The sequence below is a fragment of the Gopherus flavomarginatus genome, chromosome 19 (genome assembly GCF_025201925.1).
Source record: "Gopherus flavomarginatus isolate rGopFla2 chromosome 19, rGopFla2.mat.asm, whole genome shotgun sequence".
In the NCBI taxonomy this organism is placed as follows: Eukaryota; Metazoa; Chordata; order Testudines; family Testudinidae; genus Gopherus; species Gopherus flavomarginatus.
In genome coordinates, this window is record NC_066635.1 from 22454486 (window position 1) to 22474483 (window position 19998).

Genomic DNA, 19998 nt, shown 5'->3' on the forward strand with positions numbered 1-19998 from the left:
ACCACCACCACCACCTAGCTCTTATATAGCCCATATCACTAGATATTGAAATATTTTACAAAGACAATAAACCCAGTTTAAAAGCCAACATCTGGCCATGGGCTGAAGGATAGAGAGTCTGGAGATCTTCATTACTATTATTTCTACATCGCCACACGTACGTGTAGTGCTTTATACACAATAAACACACAAGTCCCTGTCCCGTGCAGACTGCAGTCTACATTGATGAGACTGATCGCAGTGGGAATTACTGTAGACACCCTCCCTTCCCTGCACTGCTGCAGGCTGTGCCTCAGCCTTGGCTCTGGGCCTGCTCCACCTACTCTCCAGGTCACTGATGAGCTGGTTGTTGTGCAGTTTGATAGCACGTTGCTGCTCCACCTGGTCCTCCAGCTCAAAGATGGTCTCCTTCAGGTTTTTGATCTCAGACTCATTCTCAGAAGTTTTCTCCTGCAGCTTCAGGCTGGTTCTGCTCAACTGTTCAGCCTGTCGGTCATATAACTCCTTCAGCTGACCACATTCCTTCTCCACCTGGAAGAAAGGAAAGAAAGCTGGAAGTCTGAGCTCACTGACAATAAGACAGACTTTAACGGGTGATCCATGCACTTAACAGGATTGGCCCAACGTTCTAGGCACTGCACAAACTCAGGAGTTCCAATGCATCTGACAGTGAGCTCCAGGAACTGTGCATGAGCTGCGCTTTGTCAACACTCTGTTCACAACAGGAAAGTAATAGTAGGAAGGGGCAGGAGAGGAAATTAAGTCTGCTAGATGAGAGAGAAATTACAATTCTCAATTAATCACTGCAGCCAAGGTATAGAGCAACGCCTCCTCTTGAAAGTTCAAAGCCTCTAGCCATTCCATTGCTATGCCACATTAGGAGAGTGATAGAGCTAGCTGGGGCCTAGAAGCAGACCCGTGTGTCTACATTAACCATTTCACTGCTGCCTCATTATGGCATTTGCAATGGATTGCCAGGATATACGTGGTAGATCTGGCTGCTCCAGGGTAAGTGCACTTCCCAGACATACTGCATCAGGAATTACTAAAGATGTGAATGCACTGCAGTTCAGCTGATCAGTTTAGGCACAAAGATCAACAGCACTTCTTCCAAGGACAAGGGAACTGCGAGCCTCTCTGAGTAGAAAACAGGGTTCTGGAAAACTGAGGCACATGCTGCCAGTTCTGTGGACAGAACTGGCAGAGCTTGGCTACAGGGAAGCCTTAGAGAAGCCTGTGGTCTTGTCTGGGTATCACAAATGGCAAAACAACCTAATTCAATGGAAGGGAAGAGTAAAAAGGAGGAAATTTGTGGTTTAAAAATCAAGCAATAAAAAAAACCAATACAAATTAAGTGCAGAATCGGAGCATTCAGCAGTTTTTCATTTATTCTTCATAAAGCGCAGCCCCAGTGAACACGCCAAAGCATTAGGGAGTCTCCCCTACAGTATTTCATTTGCTGTGGTCACCTACTCCAGCTGAAACGACATCTGGATTTCCTAAATCACTCAAACCATAGAGGTGCTTTTTGGCAACGCTCACTTCCTCTCCAACTAGTCAGTTTCGCAGTTCTTCCCCAGGATCCCCTCCCCTGGTCAGGAACCATGGCAGACACTGGTGCTCTCTCTGCAGTGGTGGACATTAATCAGAGGCTTGCATTATAGTTACACTTGCTCTGTGACACCCAGCAGTGCAGCTACACTCTGAACACCTGGGCTCAGATGGAAAATGGAATCAGTAATGAGTCAGAATTGCTGGGGACTGAGGATAAGGGGAAGAAGTTATAAACTACAGAACTTGGAGAGGGAAAACTGCTCTAAAACAAATTGTTTCTGTAGCCATTCAATACTTCAACACACAGCGCTTGATTTCAGTTTTGTAAAACATCACACATGACATGCATTTAAAGAATTGGTCTGGAATCCCAAACACTGCACTAATAATGTCAGTTAGGGTCAGCTTTACAACAGTTTAACAACATATGAGACTTGGGGGGGAGGGAAGAAGAGATGGGCAGTGCAGGGGACACTATTTTCTGCCCTGCAGCAGGACTCTAACAGAACTTTTCTATCTCCATCAATTGTCATACAAGGACAACTTGGGATCCTTGCCCCATGTTAGTGGAGTCATGGATTCACATCAGCAGGCTATATGTTAATTCCCGCAAGGCAAGGTGCTAGCTACACCACTGCTATGTTGCCAGATACTATTCAGGACCACTACATTACTCTTCCCTGGGAAGTCCTTTACTTCATCTTTCACCACCCAAGCACCCTGAAAGGCAGAGGAGACATACTGTCTTGGATGAAATCATACAAAGTCAAAGTAAAAGTCAAACAAAGACCTTCCATGAGTAGGACCATACTAATTAAAAATGGAAATGACCAATCAGTCCATCAAGTCAATTTCTCTACCAGGCAGAATTTAGTCCTCAAACAGTTTTAGCCAAAAGCATATAAAATCGCTAATGTGCTAGCTGATACTTCATATCTGAATTCAGTAGGATGGTCCAATATTATCATATTCATGTTTTTACAAAATCTCATTTTGGGCCTGAACCTGCATCATTTTGAGTCAACTAACTTGAAGCCATTGACTTTAATGCATGCAAGATCAGACCCTTTGTTCTCATGTCAGTAACGCTGGTAGGACCAGTCATTTGATTCACTACTTGGTAAACCAACTGGTTCCACGATTCGGCCTGACTTTAAAATTTGCTGTTCACTAACCATCAGTAATTTAGTTCTCTTTGAGTACAGAAACCTGATAATAGGAATTTATGCTTGTTCAATCAGGAAATAGACCCAATATCATGTGACCTATGAATCCAGTCAAAACTAACTAGTGTAACTCAAATTTCAAATCTTGAGTACTCTCAGTGAACTGCTCATAAATGATCTAGAGACCAGAAAAAGCAGCAAAGAATCCTGTGGCACCTTATAGACTAACAGACTGTTAGTCTATAAGGTGCCACAGGATTCTTTGCTGCTTTTACAGATCCAGACTAACACAGCTACCCCTCTGATACTAGAGACCAGGAATTAGTCCCCAGATAATTCTGAGTGAATAAATCTGCAAAAATCCTACATTATCTGCACATTTGTCAAAGGAAAAACTTAATGAATTAGATTATTCACTATGAATTATTCACTGAGCTCTACTTCATTACTGGTCTTTGTCTCATGAAGAAACCACTGTATTGGTTGGTAGGGGAGGGCGGGCATACTGTGGCACTGAATGTGAATCTATTTTTGTCTTACCTTGGCCAGTAGACCCTGGACATGTTTTACTTCACTGTTTGCCTTCAGCAGCTCTTGTTTGAGCTCTGTACAAGCTAGTTCTAAATGATCCTTCTCTGCATGAGCCACTTTCAACATCTCTTGCACCTCAGAATTGTCAGTAGTACATCCCATTGCATTGATCTCTGCAGCTTTTTGTTTCTCACTGTCTAACTGAGTTTTGAGAGATCCATTTTCAATCTTCAGGCCTTCTAAGGCAACTTTACAGTCCTCTAGAGACTTTGCCACCATGCTGCTGTTCTGTCGTTCCATTTCTAAAAGCCCACCTAACTTCTCATTTTCCTCTCTCAGGCCCTTGATCACCTCTTGAGCATCTTGGTGCTCCCTTTCTAAGCCCCGTAGGCTGCTGGATAATTGTTGCTGGATGTTGAGCAGCTTCTCTCTTTCAAACTGTGCTTTTTCAAGCAATTCTGTGCATTTCTGCTCCAGTTCAAGGATTTTCCCCTCCAGAATTTTGGTTTCTTCATTCTTGGATCGCTCTTGTAGGAGAGTCATCAGCTTTTCTTTTTCTTGACTAAGCTGTTCTGCTCTCTCTTTGTGCTGATGCAAGGAGGTCTCCAGCAGAGCTTTCTCTTCCACTAGCTTCTCGTTTTCTGCTGTCAGCTCCTGCACCATTTGCTGCTGGTCTGACAGCTCCTGCAAAGTGGCTTGAAGCTCTTCTGCTGTGCTGTGGTGGTTTTCTTCCATTTTTTGTATCTTCTCCGTCAGGGAGGCCACAGAAAGGTCACTAATGTTGTTCGGAGAACTCCCTGTGGTGGAGCATCTGGAACCCTTGAAGGGGTTGCTGTTGGAGGAGGCTGGCCTAGAAGGTACATCTGCTATATGTTCAAAATCGGATGCATCGGGTGACAAGGAGGCTTTAGTCACATCACTGCTAGAAGAACCTGACTTTCGCAATGCTTCTCCATTCACACGCTGTCTGGGCTCATCTGGTTCACCTCTCAATAGATTTTTTGTTGGGCTTCCAAAACTTGATTCTTGAGTGACTGGGGTTGTGAAGCTGCTGTCACCCCCGCTGCTCGTTGTTGTGTCCGAGAGAGGGGAGTGCTCTAGATAAATCAGTTTCTCCTTCAACACCCGGTTTTCTTCCACCAGGCTAGCAAGCTCTTTTTGAAAAGTCCTGTTCTTTTCCTGAAGAGTCTGTATTAATGGGTCTATGTCACCAGGTGATAATGGTAACGTCTCTAAATTTTGGTCTGAAGCACCGATCCCTTCAGAGTTACCTGACCCTTTGTGTTTGCATTTCTTCAGCTCGCTCCGGAGCTTGGTGATTTCAGTGTCTTTTGTCTTTGCTTCTGCCAAGAGTTCCTTAACCTGGGACTCCAGAACGGCCTTGTCCCCAGACTTGGCAGAAGGACGCAGGGGCTTAGTAGGGGTGGGCGTGCCAGAAGAAGTTGGGCTGGGCTGAGTTTTCCTGGTGTTGGCTGGACCACGCAACACAGCTCTCTCTCTGGAGACAGTTGATGAAATTTCCCGAGGAGCCGGAATTCCTGTGCGCTTCGCTGATGAAACAATTCCTTGAAGAACGGCAGAGAGAAGAGATGAGACAAATCAGTAATTTCTTATGTGAAACAAGTCACGTGACAACAAAGTTATGGCCTATAGCTGCCATGGGAAAACACCTGGATGTCTGAATAGCTTCAGTCATGGCTGAGGGTGTGAATTTCTTCATCACAAAAACTTGTATTAATTTCACATTCCCTCCTCCTCAGGAAAGGAGCCGTCTGCCCAACTCCTTCCCACTAGGCAGCATAATCTGTAGCTGCTTCAATATATTTTTAAAGTGCAATGCCAAATTCCATTATGTTCATTGACTGACAGAAAACAATGGAGTCCTTAACTATTTTAATTATATTATGTTAACTGTATTGAAATGCTTAATTAAAAACTGACGGTCAGTTTCTAGAAGAAAATCCCCACTAATCTTGGACGAGTTTCTGACTTTGGTTGTAAAACCAGGTATCACCAGCACACATGACATGTATATATTTACATTTTAATCAATTTATAAGGAATAGTTTTAATGAGAAGGAAAATTAACCCAAGATGAGCAGATAGAGATGGCTAATGGGCCAAGGATAGGTTTCTATTAGAAGAAATAAATGAGAATCCGTTAGCAAGGTAGAACTTACGTTACTCTTGGACCTCGAGCCCATCTGATTAGCACTGATTCTCAACATCTTTAATGTAGCAATAATCCACTCAGAACTCATAAAAAAGACAGATGGCACAGGGCACTTATGCTGAACGCATCCTGACCTGTTTGGTAGATGGCCTGTATTTTTTCCTGGTGTGAATGAACAATTATTTCAAGGTATTTTCTTGTGAACCACTTATGGTAGAAATTAATTGCATATCTCCAATGGAAAGCTAGCAATCCCAGCTTTCTAGTAATAGATTTAAGTTTTCGCCATCTTTGGTGGTGCTTCATGCTCTTAAAACCACACTATTCCAATTATACTCTTACATAGTTACTTGTAAGGAGGCGCCCTGGCTCCCCACCGCACCTGAAAGGGACGAGCCAGAGCAGGTGCCTCAGTGGGCGGAGTCAGCATGGCCTGTCCCCGCCCCCCGGAAGTCAAGGGGCGGGACAGGAAGTATAAAAGCCCGGCCCCAGCGCTCAGTTGGGTGCAGGCTGCCGGAGAGGACAGACGCTGGTGCCTGGGCTCCCGCCGGGCCGGACCTGCCTCGCGCCCACTACCCAGAGGTACGCTGGCCGGACCTGCCCCGCGCCCACTACCCAGAGGAGCGCTGGCTGGACTTGCCTCAGACCCGGTACCCGGAGGAACGTCGGCCTGACCTGCCATGTGCCCGATACCCCGAGGAGTGGCCTGAGCTTCCCCACGACCGGTACCCGGAGGAACCCATGGTCTGGGACCCACCAGACGACGCTGGCAAGGACCAGGTACCCAAAGAGGGGGAGGTTGGAAGTAGCCCGGGGATAGCAGACTCTGGTTTGGCTCCTGAAGAGCCCGAACCCATGTCAGTGTGTTGCGGCCAGGATCCCCACTGACCGCTGCTAGGGCCCTGGGCTGGAACGCAGTGGAGTGGGAGGGCCTGTGTTCCCCCTGCCACCCGTAACCAGGTGGCAGACTCCCCCTCTTCCCGCCTATTGCCACTGCTCTGCCCTGACCCAAAGGGCCAGAGCGAACTAAACTTGTGTTTGGTGCCCCGCCCGAGCCAAGGGCCCGGGCTGATACTGTGTTTGCTCAGCCCCTGCTGGAGGCCTGAGCCTGAACTATTACTGCCCGCCCTGTGCAAGGGCCGGGGCTGATACTGTGTTTGCTCAGCCCCTGCTAGAGGTCTGCGCTTGAACTTCTACTACCCCGCCCTGCCAAGGGCCTGGGCTGATACTGTGTTTGCTCAGCCCCTGCTAGAGGCCTGAGCCTGGACTATTACTGCCCGCCCTGTCCAAGGGCTGGGGCTTATCTACGTTGAGAGCCCCGACCCCGGCTAGAGGGCCGGGGCTCTACCTTGTTTACAGACCTTGTACCCCGCTCAATACCTGCCGAGGGGCTAAGCCTACCCGGACTGCAGTGCGTAAGGAGGCGCCCTGGCTCCCCGCCGCGCCTGAGAGGGACGAGCCCCGACACGACCGGCTTACACTACTGTTGTCTTATGCTTGTTGAATAACATCCTGACCTGAGATCTAGCCAATGTGCACTGAAAAAGGGTTTAAATTCTCATGTAGAGTGAGTTAAATGGGGCCTCTGGAGCAGAGAAATTCTCACCACTGGAAACCTAAACACAAACATGAAGAAAATTCTGTTTCTGCAGGTTCTCGGAAACACAGAAAACAATATGGCTAATTCACCTAGAACTATTTAGCATTTTAAAAGCCCTACCAGCCAATGGAATGGGTGAGAAGGAGACAGGAAGGAAGCTGATGCTGAAATCTTCATTTCCAGTCTAATGACAAAGTTTTACCTGCTTACAAATTCACAATATTTAAAATGGAATAGTTGAAATTCCACAAAAATTCTGGAAGTGGTGAAGTTACTGAGACTAGATCTCTGTAGTTAGGTTAGGAAAGGGAGCTCTGGGTATGGAGGCAACCCAGGGTCTGTTATGACAACTGGGCCTACAAATTTACCTGAATTGTGAGTTTCACCGTAAAAGCTATGTAAAAGTTCGTAAGATGTTACCATAAGCTACAAAGACAAATGCTGATGGGAAAAGGTATGAAAGGGAGACAGAATAACTGAGTTAGTCTAAACAAAAAGGCCAAGTTAATATAATTCAAGGACTGTGTTTAAATTATGCTTGTTAAAAGATATGGAGCAGGAAGCTAATGAGCCAAAACTGGTATGTCAGATATTGGGCCAAATTGGTGGACAAAATGATGAGGGGATGGGCTATTTCACCCATCACTTCTTTTTTTGGTCCTTAAAGGGAGATTCTGTGCGGAAGTGATGAAAGAACAGACAGATGCTACTGCAATAAGCTTCACCTCATGGCTGCCATCCCCACTGATCCTGGGACACCAGGCCTTCCTCACCTTAATCCTAAGAGGTGTCAGGACCAGAACAGGCCAGAAACAAATGAACCCAAATGACACTGCAATCCCTGCTGGCTCCAGCTGAATCCCAAACACCAAACTAAGATGAACTTTAACAAAAACATCACCAGCAGCAGCTCCAGCTCATCTCAGCCATAGGGTTGCCACCTTTCTAATTGCTGGTAACTGGACCCCCAAGGCCTTGCCCCACCTCGTCCCCCAAGGCCCTGCACCTTCTCTGACCCTTCCCGCAATGTTCTGCCCCTATCGCTCACTCCTCTTCCCAAGCCCCACCCTCCCCAACTGCTTCCTGGATTGTCTCCACCTCACCAGCACCCCACGCTGGGCTCCCTCTGCTCTGGGTCTGGGACAGGAGCTGCTGCAGCCTAACCAAGAGCCTACCTTCAGGTAAGAGGTGGCTCCAGCTGAGCAGGGCCTGGCACGGGCTAATGACCCAGCGCCTCCTCCCACCCCGTGGTAACTTGGCTTTTGTTGTCTGGTCAGTACATCTGACTGGACTCATCCGGGTCCCTTCTTTGACTAGATGGTCTGGTAGAAATCTGGGCACCTGGCAACCTTAAATGGTACCTGGACACAAAAGCCAAAACCCGAATGGGTGACAAGCCTACTCAACCGTCTTCTCTTTTCCACAAAGGACAGTTATTGCCATCTTTAATACTATCTAAGAGACTGTCAAACACAGGAGTTTTTCCTTCTAAAACTCTCCAGCAAAAGGGAAAGGGATGTTGTCAAAATGAAAGCCTGGCTTAATACTTTACATTTCAAATGTTTTAACTGTTTTTCCTTCTTTTCTTTATCTTTAATAAAAGGTTAAAATTATTTTTAATGGTGTTTGACATGATATTGAGCAGACTGAGGTCTCTATATCATGCCCTGAACCTTGTTTAACTCTGTTTAATGTTGGATAGCGACTGGATTATGTTAACACCTTTGGCCCATTTATTCCATCTAACTTAATACAACAGTTCTCCTAATGGGCTGTTAGTCACAGGTCTCAGTCTTCACTACACTTTAGAACACAGAATCCATGGGTGCCAGAGAGAAGCATCATGGGTGCTCAAAGCCATGGAAGGGTTATCAAGGGAATGATGAAAGGAGAAGAAGTGGTTTAAGGCTGGCACAGGTGGTATGACACAAGGGAACTATTACTCCTATTTTATAGGTAGAGAAACTGAGACAGGGAGGTTAAGTGACTTGCCTACCGAGAAAAAGAAAGTCAGTAGCAGAACTGGGATTAGAATTCATGGAATTCCTGACTCCTCAAGCTACCTGGCCTTGTATGACACATACTCCACAACAGAAAAGTGCTATTCCACAGAGGACATGGGTCTTATGTTTTGATATAATTTAAGAGATGTAGGAAGAAAACGTTGAATGCAGCCACACAATGGGTCACAGTGAACCAGATGCTTGCAGCAGAGGGGAGTTCTAGGATCTGTCTCTGAGTTAGTGTTAGAATCAAATACATTTTACAGAATTTGGAAGCCTCTCTCCAATGACACAAAGCTAATTCTAAGGGCAGATAACACCAAAGGGAGAGCAGACCCTAGAACTCAGTGCTTGGATCAGAAGCAGTCAAGTTGCAGGATTGTATGACTGCTGCATTACACAGCAGGCAGATTCTGAATTCACTCAAAACAATTATCCACACACTGAGAAAACCCTAGTGTGGCTCTTGCATTTTAGCCCTGCATGGCACCGAAGAGTTAATGACGACCACACACTGTTTGCTCAGCAGCTCTTTGGAGAATGCAATACATTTATAAACCCCCCACAAATGGAGACATCTCCTTTCGCGATATAAATGCCCTGCAGCCAGCACAATAAACACAGAGGGGACAATGAGAGAGTTGAAGAAGAGACCCCCTAAAACAGAGAGGGGACTTTGCTCCAGAGAGAGCACAGTAACAGCTCTGTGTTATGTTAAAGGCACGATAAGGCAGAAGACAAAGGCTGCAGTGTTTATGGGAAGAGATAGCAGGAATATTCTGGCTGGACTGCAGGCAGCCCACACAGCCAGGCTACATTTAGTCATCTACAGCTGGAGAAGCCAGAATGCCATGGCGGCTCTCAGCTCCCTGGTGGAAAGCACAATGCAAGCAGAGACTGTTTTTTCCTTTCCAATTCAAAGGGCCACCGGTGGAATGCTGGATATTAGAACTCATTTTACACAACACATTATGGGAGTAAGGGCCCATTGCTTAAACCATGGGAGGCTCCCATTATGTAACCCAAGGGCTGCCACTTGCTAAGACTGGCATTTCTGAACTGCATGCCCATTGAGCGCAGGGGTAGAACAAGGCCCTTGATTTCTATGCACCAACACCCAAAACTGGAACATGGGAGAAATCAAATGGTCTGTGACATGATACAAGTGTCACTTCCAGCTGCAGAAAGCTCAGTACGGTTCTTTGTGGCTGAAAGGGATAAAGACATCCTTCAGCTCACACCTGGGGGACACAGCTGCCCATAGTGAGCGAAAGGCCATGTCTGAACCTTGGCTGAATCTTGCACACTCAATGGGACAGTATACACATACCCTATGCACCAAGTAGATGGATGCCTGCTGCATTCATATCACATACAGCCAAGCAAACTATAAATCACAACACAGATTGCAGAGGTAAAGTATGCATTACACATGAAAACAGATGTGCTGGGCACAGCCAAGGAATGTACTCTCCTGGACTGTTACTGAACATGGGGGATCCCACAGCCACTTTCTAACCAGAGAGATTTGGGCACGGCAGGGTGTTCAGATTATTTCAGTGTAAAGCAGGTATCAAGCAACCCACTCTTTGTGGGCTTTGTGCAAATCTGACCAAGGCAGCACAATCATCTCTCCATCTCAGAACATGTGAGCCACAATGAAATAGAAATGGAAAAGGCAATACTGCTTGCTGGCAGAAAGATTCCTCACCACCTCTTCAGGCATCATCACTGTTGCGATCCCAGCAGCTGGACTTTGCATTAATATTCAAGATGAAGCTCAGATGGATCATTTCTTAGCCATCCAGTAGCTGAAGTTGTATGTCTGTCTGATATCCATGGGTCTGGCTGGTGCCCTACAAGGCTGGCTCCCAGATAATTTAGAGCCTGCCCTTGGACCACTCAAAGTCAGTGATGTGACCTGGTCATCAGGTCAATACATGGTGACCTTGTGTCACAATGGATGAAGCAATGCTGTCACACACTGATGCAACTTCATGGTGTGAGGAAACATCTCTAACGTCTCAGGAACAAAGTGGCAGCTCTGCTAGCTGAGCCAGCCTGACTTTCGTTCCTACCAGGTGATGACTGGACTTGAACATGAGTAATGGAAAAGAGACGAGAAAGTATCAAAACGAAGGCCATCTAACAAAGTGGCATGGACTTTGAATTTTATTCGATCTGTCTCATGGGGCTGTAAGGCTCCATGGGTTGCTGACTTGTTCTCTAATAAATCATAATGCAATAGCCATCTCTCAAACACCATTACAATCCTGACTGCCTGTTCCTGCTGTTACAAATGTGCCCGATGCTCTCCATTATAAGGAGTCTCAGAAACAGTTCATAATACTGCAAAACCAAGGGTTTTTGTCACAAAGGAGACAACTTGGAACATAACCCAAAGGGGTGCTCAAGAGCATCATGCGTTGATTACAAAGCACTGAAGTGTGGAGCACTAAAATAAAGTTTCTCATTGCAACTAATTTCTCCCCCAGGGTAACCTTCAGATGGAGCAGTCTAGTGGTTACAAATGGAACACCTAAGATCACCATCACGTCCAGTCCACTAGTATTGCCCACCTTTGCACTCTATCTGCCCAGCATCACCCTCTAACTACCTTTCATGCTTAGCCAGACTGCCCTCCTTGCTCCTTAGCCACTTGGTCACCATCTCACTGCCTTGCCTGGCCTGCCAGGGCTTCTCTCTGTGCACATCTGCCCAGCCACCCCTCTCACTGCCCACCCAGCCTACAATGGGCTGGGGTCATCCCTGCACCCTCTCCAAACTACAGATACTTCCTAAATATCCACCTTTTTCCAAACATATAACTGACCTCACCTCACCCTGCACCCCACAGCACGCAGAGGACACCCCCTCCAAGATTTTCAGTGCCTGCAGTGCTATTCCTAGTGCTTTCATCTACTCAGAAATAACTCCAAGCATTTATATAGTAGGTTCCCTCTTCAGAGTGTTCAGCTCAGCTCTTCGAAGTGGTTAATTGCTAGTGACCCAGAGAGATGATGTGTCTTGCCCAAAATCACACAATGAGTCAGTCAGGATTAGAACCCAGGAGTTCCTGGCTCCCAGCCTGGAGGTCAGTTCTCTAGTTCCCAGCACTCTGCCAATCAACATTCTCTACCTTTCAGCTCTTGCCAGGAGTGAAGTAGGACTTTAATGAGATAACGGTTGGCCCATCATGATCATCTTTAGCCATTTCAATCCCGCTTTTCAGGCCTTTAGTGTTTTTCCCTTAGAAGGATGTTCAGGATGGCAATTCCCAGCATACCCTCACTACATTTCACCTCTATTTTTGGGTTAAGCTCTCAACACCTATTACATGAACTCCCAAAGAGGCACCTGCTCCTAGCAGAAGGGGGCTGGAATATGGAATGGAAAAGCCACAACACTCCCTGGCCCATGCTGGAACACAGGCTACATAAAATCATCCCCTTGTGTAGGAGCCTGGCTTAGAAGTGAAGCCCACAAGAACTGGCAATCAGACATGGTTAATGCTAACAGTGGCGGGATGGGGCAGGACGCAAACATTACATCAACCTTACTGCAGAGAGATATGCATGACGTTTCAAGGTTCAGACACAGTTCTGATTCTCTAAACTACCCCACCACTTTCACATTCCCTCATCAGGCCCTGGGCTCTCAGCAAGCTTCTGCTTCTTTCTCCCTTCCCAGAAGTCACAATTCTCCTCCTGCACTTTTAAGATCCAACTGAGAGCATACAGCACCCCATTTCTGTTGCTGTCTTCACTGGACTGCAGAGCCCTCTGTGGAAACAACCTCATTGTCCATGCTGGGGTCCAAATTCTGCCTTAGAATGGTTTTCCTAGATTGGGCCAAGGACAGGGTGATTTGCCCCTGCCCTTTGCGCTGGTTTGTCTTTGTGTCTGGGAAGTTTGCCCTTTTTCCAATCCCTGCCTAATACCCCTGAGGTTGCAGCTCAGTGATATCACTCATCTGATCTATTTGTGGCTCCCCTGAGGACACCCAGTCAGTCACCAAACAATGAGTAGGAAAAGGAGGAGGGAAAGCCTAAACCCTGGAGCTGGCAGGTCTAGAGCCTTCCATGGAAGGCAAGAGAGGGAGCTTGCTGCTTTTTCACTTGCTTCCTAACTGGGACATGAAGAGTTGCCATGGCTGGAGTTTAATTTTGGAAAATACAAACAAGTAAACATGTTCCTGCATAGGCTGTGACCACAGCAGTTCTGGGCTGGGTTACATGCCATGCTTCAGGGCTCCTTCCCACACATCCTGCCATTCTCCCAGGCCATATACCAGGCAGCCACCTGATGTGGTGCAAGGAAGCAGCTGTCAGGACAGGAAGGTCACTCACCCTTGGTCACCATGGAGATCTGACTGGCCAAAAAGTGTCTCTTTCAGAACAAGTGGTGGCTTGGTCACTAATGACGTGGCTTCAAGCTTCTGTATTCATCTGCCTAACTCAGCACAACTTTCTACTTCACTCTTCCACCGACCTCCCAGGGAAGTTCATGTTTGTGCAGGACACAATTTTGTCACACACCCAAACACAAAGAAAATTTGAGTGGATAAAACAAATGTAATTAACACAGCAGCATTGCTCCAGGCTGCGGGAGGTCCTCCGAAGTCACGGGACCAGCGGACCCTCCACAGGCAAGCCGCGAAAGGCAGCCTGCCTGCCGTGCTTGGGGCGGCAAAATTCCTAGAGCCGCCCCTAGTGGGAGGTAGTATTTAGGGGTAGGGAAAAGGATCTGGGAGGCAGGACTATGGATTCTTTCCCTATTTCTGCCATTTGTTTCCTGTGCGATGTTGGGCAAGTCATTTCACCCATCTCAGCTTCAGTTTCCTCATCTATGAGGCTGTGAAGTATAGTACATAAATGCTTGAAAAGCACATTGAGATACATGGATGAAAGATGCCATCTGAGTGCAAAGAATTATTATAGTACCTTTGCTGTTCTGGTTAAGATTTTTGGGAGTGGTAAGCCATAGGCAACAGCAATTAGCATGCTCTGTGTTCACAAAGATGCCAGTGCTGGGGCTCAGTGAAGATTACTTGCTCATATTGGGTCCCAACTCCACCTTCTCTTGACTCCCAACTAAGGAATCAACACTGAGGCCAGGTCTACACTACACTACACTACACTACAGATCTATGCCGGTATAACTACATCGCATAGCGTGTGAATTCAATGACAACCACATTAAAAAGAGGTGGTTTTACCAACATGGAGCCATCTCATGTGACTTACTACAAACAACATGTTCTCTGCTGGCTCAATGCTGGGAGGGAATGTAGGAGTCAGGTCTGCAGGGCTCTCTATTAACAGCTCAGGAAAAAGTATCAAGAGCTTATTGTCCAGATTTTTAAAGCTATTTAGGCATTACTGAACTTAGGGAATAGACTCCTAAGTGCCTCAATCCCTTTTGAAAATTAGATTTAGACTCTTAAATCGGGTGTGCAATGCTGAGCACAGCAATGCCTTAATACCTTTAAAATATGAGCCCAAGTGATTTACACACTTAAAAATCCCATTTTCAGAAGTCTCTGAGGCTCTTACTGAAAGTCTTACCGAAAGTCCATGGAACTTACACACCCAAGTCATTTTTGGGAATTGGACTCAGTACTTTTGAAAATTTTACCCTTTGCCATTAACTCAACATGTAACTTAGGACGAGTCACTTTACCTCTCTGCAAGGTATCTTCATTATCTGAATCCAGGTGCTGTCCACAGGAGCCTCAGCTCTCCTTCACCAGCATCACAGCTACAGGCCATGCTAAGTCAAGTTGTGAGAGTCTAGTAGTCTGGGCAGCTCAGAGGAGTTCCACTAACGGGTTCTATGCTTGCCAGCTTTGTTCTTATTTCTATGGTGCTGAATTATTTATTTATTAATCAATTATGCTTGGCCCTGCCCAAGACACAGAAGCAGGATGAACTCTTAGGAGTTCACTGTCTAAATAATGGATGGTTGCAATTCTCCTGAGTGCTAGGTGAGGCATAACATACAGATCATGGGATGCCAGACTGAAAAAGAAGAGGGGTGGGGATGGGAAAGAGAGAGAGAGATTGTCCTTCTGCTTGTCTTCTTAACAAAGTCCACAAAGATCACAGAGATTCTGGGGAGGAGGGAGCTCATCAGGAGTCAGAGCAGGAGGCTGCATTCACGAACCACCTCCATTGTTCTTCTGCAAGGAGATTGGCAAGCACTTTCCATTTGAGGTCACATATGAGCCCAGCTGGCCACAAGCGACTGACGGATCCAGTGAAGAAACTAGCCTTGAAAAGGCCTGTCTACACTTGGAATGCTACACTGGCACGGCTGCACCGCTGTTGTGCTTCAGTGTAGACAATACCTACAGCAACAGAAGGGGCTCTCCCATTGGCGTAGTTAACCCACCTTCCTGACAGGTAGTAGCTACACCAATGGAAGAACTCTTCCATTGACCTAGTGCTGTCTATGGGGACTGAGGATGTGGATTTTTCACCCCCTGAGCGACGTAGCTAGTTTGATCTAGTTTTCCAGTGTAGACCAGCCCTAAAGCTGGGAAGGAAGAGTATTGCTGAGACTTACATGTGCTCTACAGACTGCACGCCACGGGGTTCCACTCCATTCGCCGTTCTGGCACCTCGTTGTGGCTCATTTGGGGATTAGCTCACCACTGGTTTGATGCCTCCTCAGCCGCAGTCTCACACTCTGCAGCCTCCCTCATGCCCCATGACCTACAGCGCTCCCTCTTTGTGTCTTATCTCTCTGGCCAGGTCACTATAGTTTTCCCCCTTTAGGGGTATCAGAGTCTCTCTAACCAAATCACCTCAGGCAGTTTTCAAAATCCACAGCCTTGTGCATACCTCTCCCCTAGTGATGGACAGGGAACCCTGGCCTGCACTCTACACTGGGGTCCAGCATAGGTACCCCACTATCAGTAGCTAAAGTCCATGAGGTCTCATTCTTGCTGTTGTTTTTCCTAGGCTTCTTACTACGCCTTTCTCTCAACCCTAAGAATAACTGCTCACTCTCTTTCTCTGCAGCCCTCTTTCTCCTCTCCTCTCCCTGGCTTCATACAAGCCCTTCTTCCTCCCAGCTGGGCTTCAGGTTCTATTCCAGCTGTATATCCAGCCTACACCTCACCCAGGTGGTCTCCCATTCTGTCAACTAGCCCCTGCTGAGCCATTTTAACCCCTTTGGTGTGGTGTGATGGAGTGTTCACCCCACACACCCCGGGGCAGGGATGGATGTGCACTAACAAAGGAACACAAGGGATCAAATCTGGAACCAGGGTAGGCTTACACACTGTGATGGACGGACATCTGAAGGGTCTGACTCTTTTACACTTAATTGGCAATGCCTGTATAACTTGTCATGCTTAAGTCTCGCTGAATTGAAGAATGTGAGTGACAGAAACATGGGACAGACACCCATAGAGAAAAGCACATTCATCTGTGCATACCCTGAATCAACTACATGGAGTCATATCCAGTACCCAATGTTAATTTTATTTCATCTATCCTCCTGCACCAGCAAAACAGGAGGATCTGGTTTTAGCTACTGACTATGTCCCACTCCTTGCTCACCCCCAGGCAGCACACAGCAGGATGAGGTATGGTCCTATGTGTCAGACTGGAACATGAACAATAATGAACAGGAAGGACAAACAGGACCATCCTTGTCCCCTCAGGAAAGATAAAGAAGACACAAGAGCGAGAGAGAATATCTTGGGGCTGGTGTATTCGTTACCCTTTTTGAATGCTGTAAGTATGCGCTTCTTTAATTAACAGAATTTCAGAGAGGGCTTTTTTAAAATAAACTATTTCTACTGATGCTGCTGCAGAGATACATCCTTCATGCAAGGGCCCCCTCCCCCTCACTCTTCTCCAGCCCACTGTTAAATTGCTTTGGTCAGACAAGTGCAATAGGAAAAAAAAAAAGACTCTGCTCCCCAGAGAGAGTTTACGAACCCGTCAACAGGAAACTACTGCCAGCCATGGCAGGGACACTAACATACTACACAAAGACCCAGGAATGAGCAGATATTAGTGACTGAGGGAAAAAAAGGCAGACATACCAGTAACCCTGTGCCACGCAGATCCTACACACAGAGAGCTACACAGAGCTATCAGCACAGTTTCAGGGCCCTCTAGACATACAGTAATACACATGCATTTACAGATACTAATTTTTAAATGTATCCTAATGTCCTTATTCTCAAACCTCTGGGTGCATAAACAACAAATAAAATAACCTAGTGACAAATACTGACTAACCGCACCTGACCAGCTCAACACGTGAAGTGGATTCAAATCCATTCCAACGCTGTCCACAGCTTAGAATGAGAGTGACACCTGTCACAAAGGGCCAGATTTTCAAAGATATTTATGTGTCTAAAAATGCAGCAAAGCATCTAGTGGGATTTTCAAAAGCACCTGAGTAGATTAGGTGCCCAACTCCCATTGAAATCAAATAAACAACAATAAAATTCCTGCTCTATCACCCCACTTAGGCAGAAGCCCGAGTAAATGAAACTACTATCCCACTGTGACAACACTCACAACCTGATACAGTCCTTGGCTCCTGCAGGTATGCTGGCTGAGGTTGAAGGATCTAAATGGGCTGAAAAAGCCAGCATTTTTCTGTGTCGTTAGGAACTTTGTAGTAACTCAGGAGTGGATAGTGTTTTCTCTCTATCCCTCAAAAAGTCCCAGAGAAAGGAAACCACCACCTGTCCCTTGGACTTTGTGTAACCGTGCACACAGCAAAGCTAGGCTTGGCCAGTCATGGTTCCTCTGAATGAGTCTGTTTGCAAAAGATTAGTCATGCAGCCAACACCCTTACGGGCCAGCTAATCCTTTTGGTAGAGATCACTGGGATTCCAGCCAGGTAAGAGAAGGAACCAGGTAGATGGCCCTGTCATGACAGAATTACTCTAGCCAGTCTAGCAGTGACTATGCAAGGTCAGTTCCTCAGATACAGCTGTACCAAATCCAGATTAGATCTTAATTAGAAATGCAAGGAACCTCCCCACAATAGTCCCTCCTATTAGTTAACGATCTTTAAGGGCTTAAAAAGGTCATAAGCAGTACATAGGTGTTCTACTGGCCTCTGCTGTGTAGCTGTGAATTTCACCCTATGTGATTAATTCACACCTCTCTAGAATCCCAATTTAAAGTCAAGTGAAGTGCAAAAGTGCTAACATTGCTTTTCACCTTTCATCTGGAGCCAGGTCTACACTACAGACCTATATAAGTAGAACTACATCGCTCAGGGGGGTGTGGATGTTTCACAACCCCAAGCAACAGTTATACTGACCTAACTCCCCCATAGTAGACAGAGCTTCTTCCATCAACTAGCTACTGCCTCTCAGGGAGGTAGATTAACTACGCCAACAGGAGAAGCTCTACCATTGGCATAGGTGCATCTTCACTTAAAGGCTGCATCGGTGCAGTTGCACCAATGCAGCATTCTAAGGCCTGGTCCACACTATGCTGTTAAATCGATTTTAACAGCGTTAAATCGATTTAACGCTGTACCTGTCCACACTACACTGCTCTTTATATCGATTTAAAGGGCTCTTTAAATCGATTTCTGTACTCCTACAAAACAAGAGGAGTAATGCTAAAATCGATATTACTATATCGGATTAGGGTTAGTGTGGACGCAAATCGAAGTTATTGGCCTCATTATTTTACAGTAGCTACCCACAGTGCACCGCTCCAGAAATCGACGCTAGCCTTGGACCATGGACGCACACCACCGAATTAATGTGCCTAGCGTGGACGCGCACAATCGACTTTATAATATCTGTTTTATAAAATCGTTTTAAGCTAATTCGAATTTATCCTGTAGTGTAGACGTAGCCTAAGAGTAGACTTACCCTAAATAATTTTATCTTCACTGTAATGCAGCCACCTCTGGTGCAGAAGTCAGCAGCTGTTTAACACACACAGTATAGGATAGGACGTGAGGGAGAATTTCATATGCAACTGAGAACACATAGGAAATTTAGGAGCTCTTCAGAATAGGATCAGTTTTGTGTATGTATGTTTACAATGCCAAGCACAATGGGCAGCCCGATCTTGGTTGGGGCTTCCAGGCACTAATGTAATACAAATAAGACAACTCTCTGCATTTCATGAAGGAACCATCACCATACTTCTATATTAAACTAGTGCCTCAAAAGTTGTTAATGACCCTTCTCTGCTCCTAAGAGGGTCCAAGACTCTCTGAAATGGACCACTGCATTTCCCCCATCATCTGAAGCCAAACAGAAGCCAGCAGGTCAGCCAGCAGTCTGAAAATCTTTTTCACACCAGGGTGGAGGCTAGAATTATTTTTGTGGCTCTCTGTTTGCAGAGCAGCTGCTCCCACCTCCTTATTTGGAAATTTTTGCTTTCTGGGATGGATTGGGGAAAAACGTAAAAATAAATAATTATGACGTGAACGCTAGTCTTTGAGGAATTCCAGCTATTTGTCTGATTATCTGGCTTGCTTGCATGCCTACATTCCCCATGGCACAGGTACTATAGGTTGCAGCAGTGATACCTGCACTGAGATGCTGATTTAGAGGACGATAAACTACAGCAGTATGAAAGTAACTCAACTACAAGTTCTTCGGAACAGAATGAGACAGCAGGATAAAAGTTAGAAATCAGAGAGAGAGAAAGAAATGGTACTATCGGACAAGAGATTTCTAGACCTGTGATACCAGAGCCACCAGAAATCTGGATGGGAAAAAGCAGTTGCCCCTGCAGCTCCCACTGGTCACAGTTCCCAGCCAATGGGAGCTGCAGAGCTGGTGCTCGGGTCGAGGGCAATGCATGGAGACTCCTGCCCGCCCCCAACTCCCAGGGGCCACAGGGACATGCCAGCTGCTTCCAGGAGCTGCACAGGGCTGGGGAGGCAGGGAGCCTGCCTCAGCCTCACTGTGCTGCCAGACTTTTAGAGCCTAAAATCTCCCAGTTTGGCTACAGTAGCCTCCGGG

At 46.4% G+C, this 19998-nt stretch overlaps 1 protein-coding gene across 6 annotated transcripts in view; it reads right to left on the minus strand.

Annotated features, from left to right (window-relative positions):
- Nucleotides 1-19998, minus strand: part of SPECC1 (sperm antigen with calponin homology and coiled-coil domains 1) — a 173384-nt gene that overhangs the window by 72515 nt on the left and 80871 nt on the right. For all 6 annotated transcript variants that reach the window (XM_050928991.1, XM_050928989.1, XM_050928990.1 and 3 more), the window contains 2 exons: nt 3261-4816; nt 324-531 (listed from right to left, as the gene is read on the minus strand). In XM_050928991.1, coding sequence (XP_050784948.1) covers nt 324-531; nt 3261-4816 — 1764 coding nt within the window. The remainder of the gene's footprint in view (nt 1-323; nt 532-3260; nt 4817-19998) is intronic.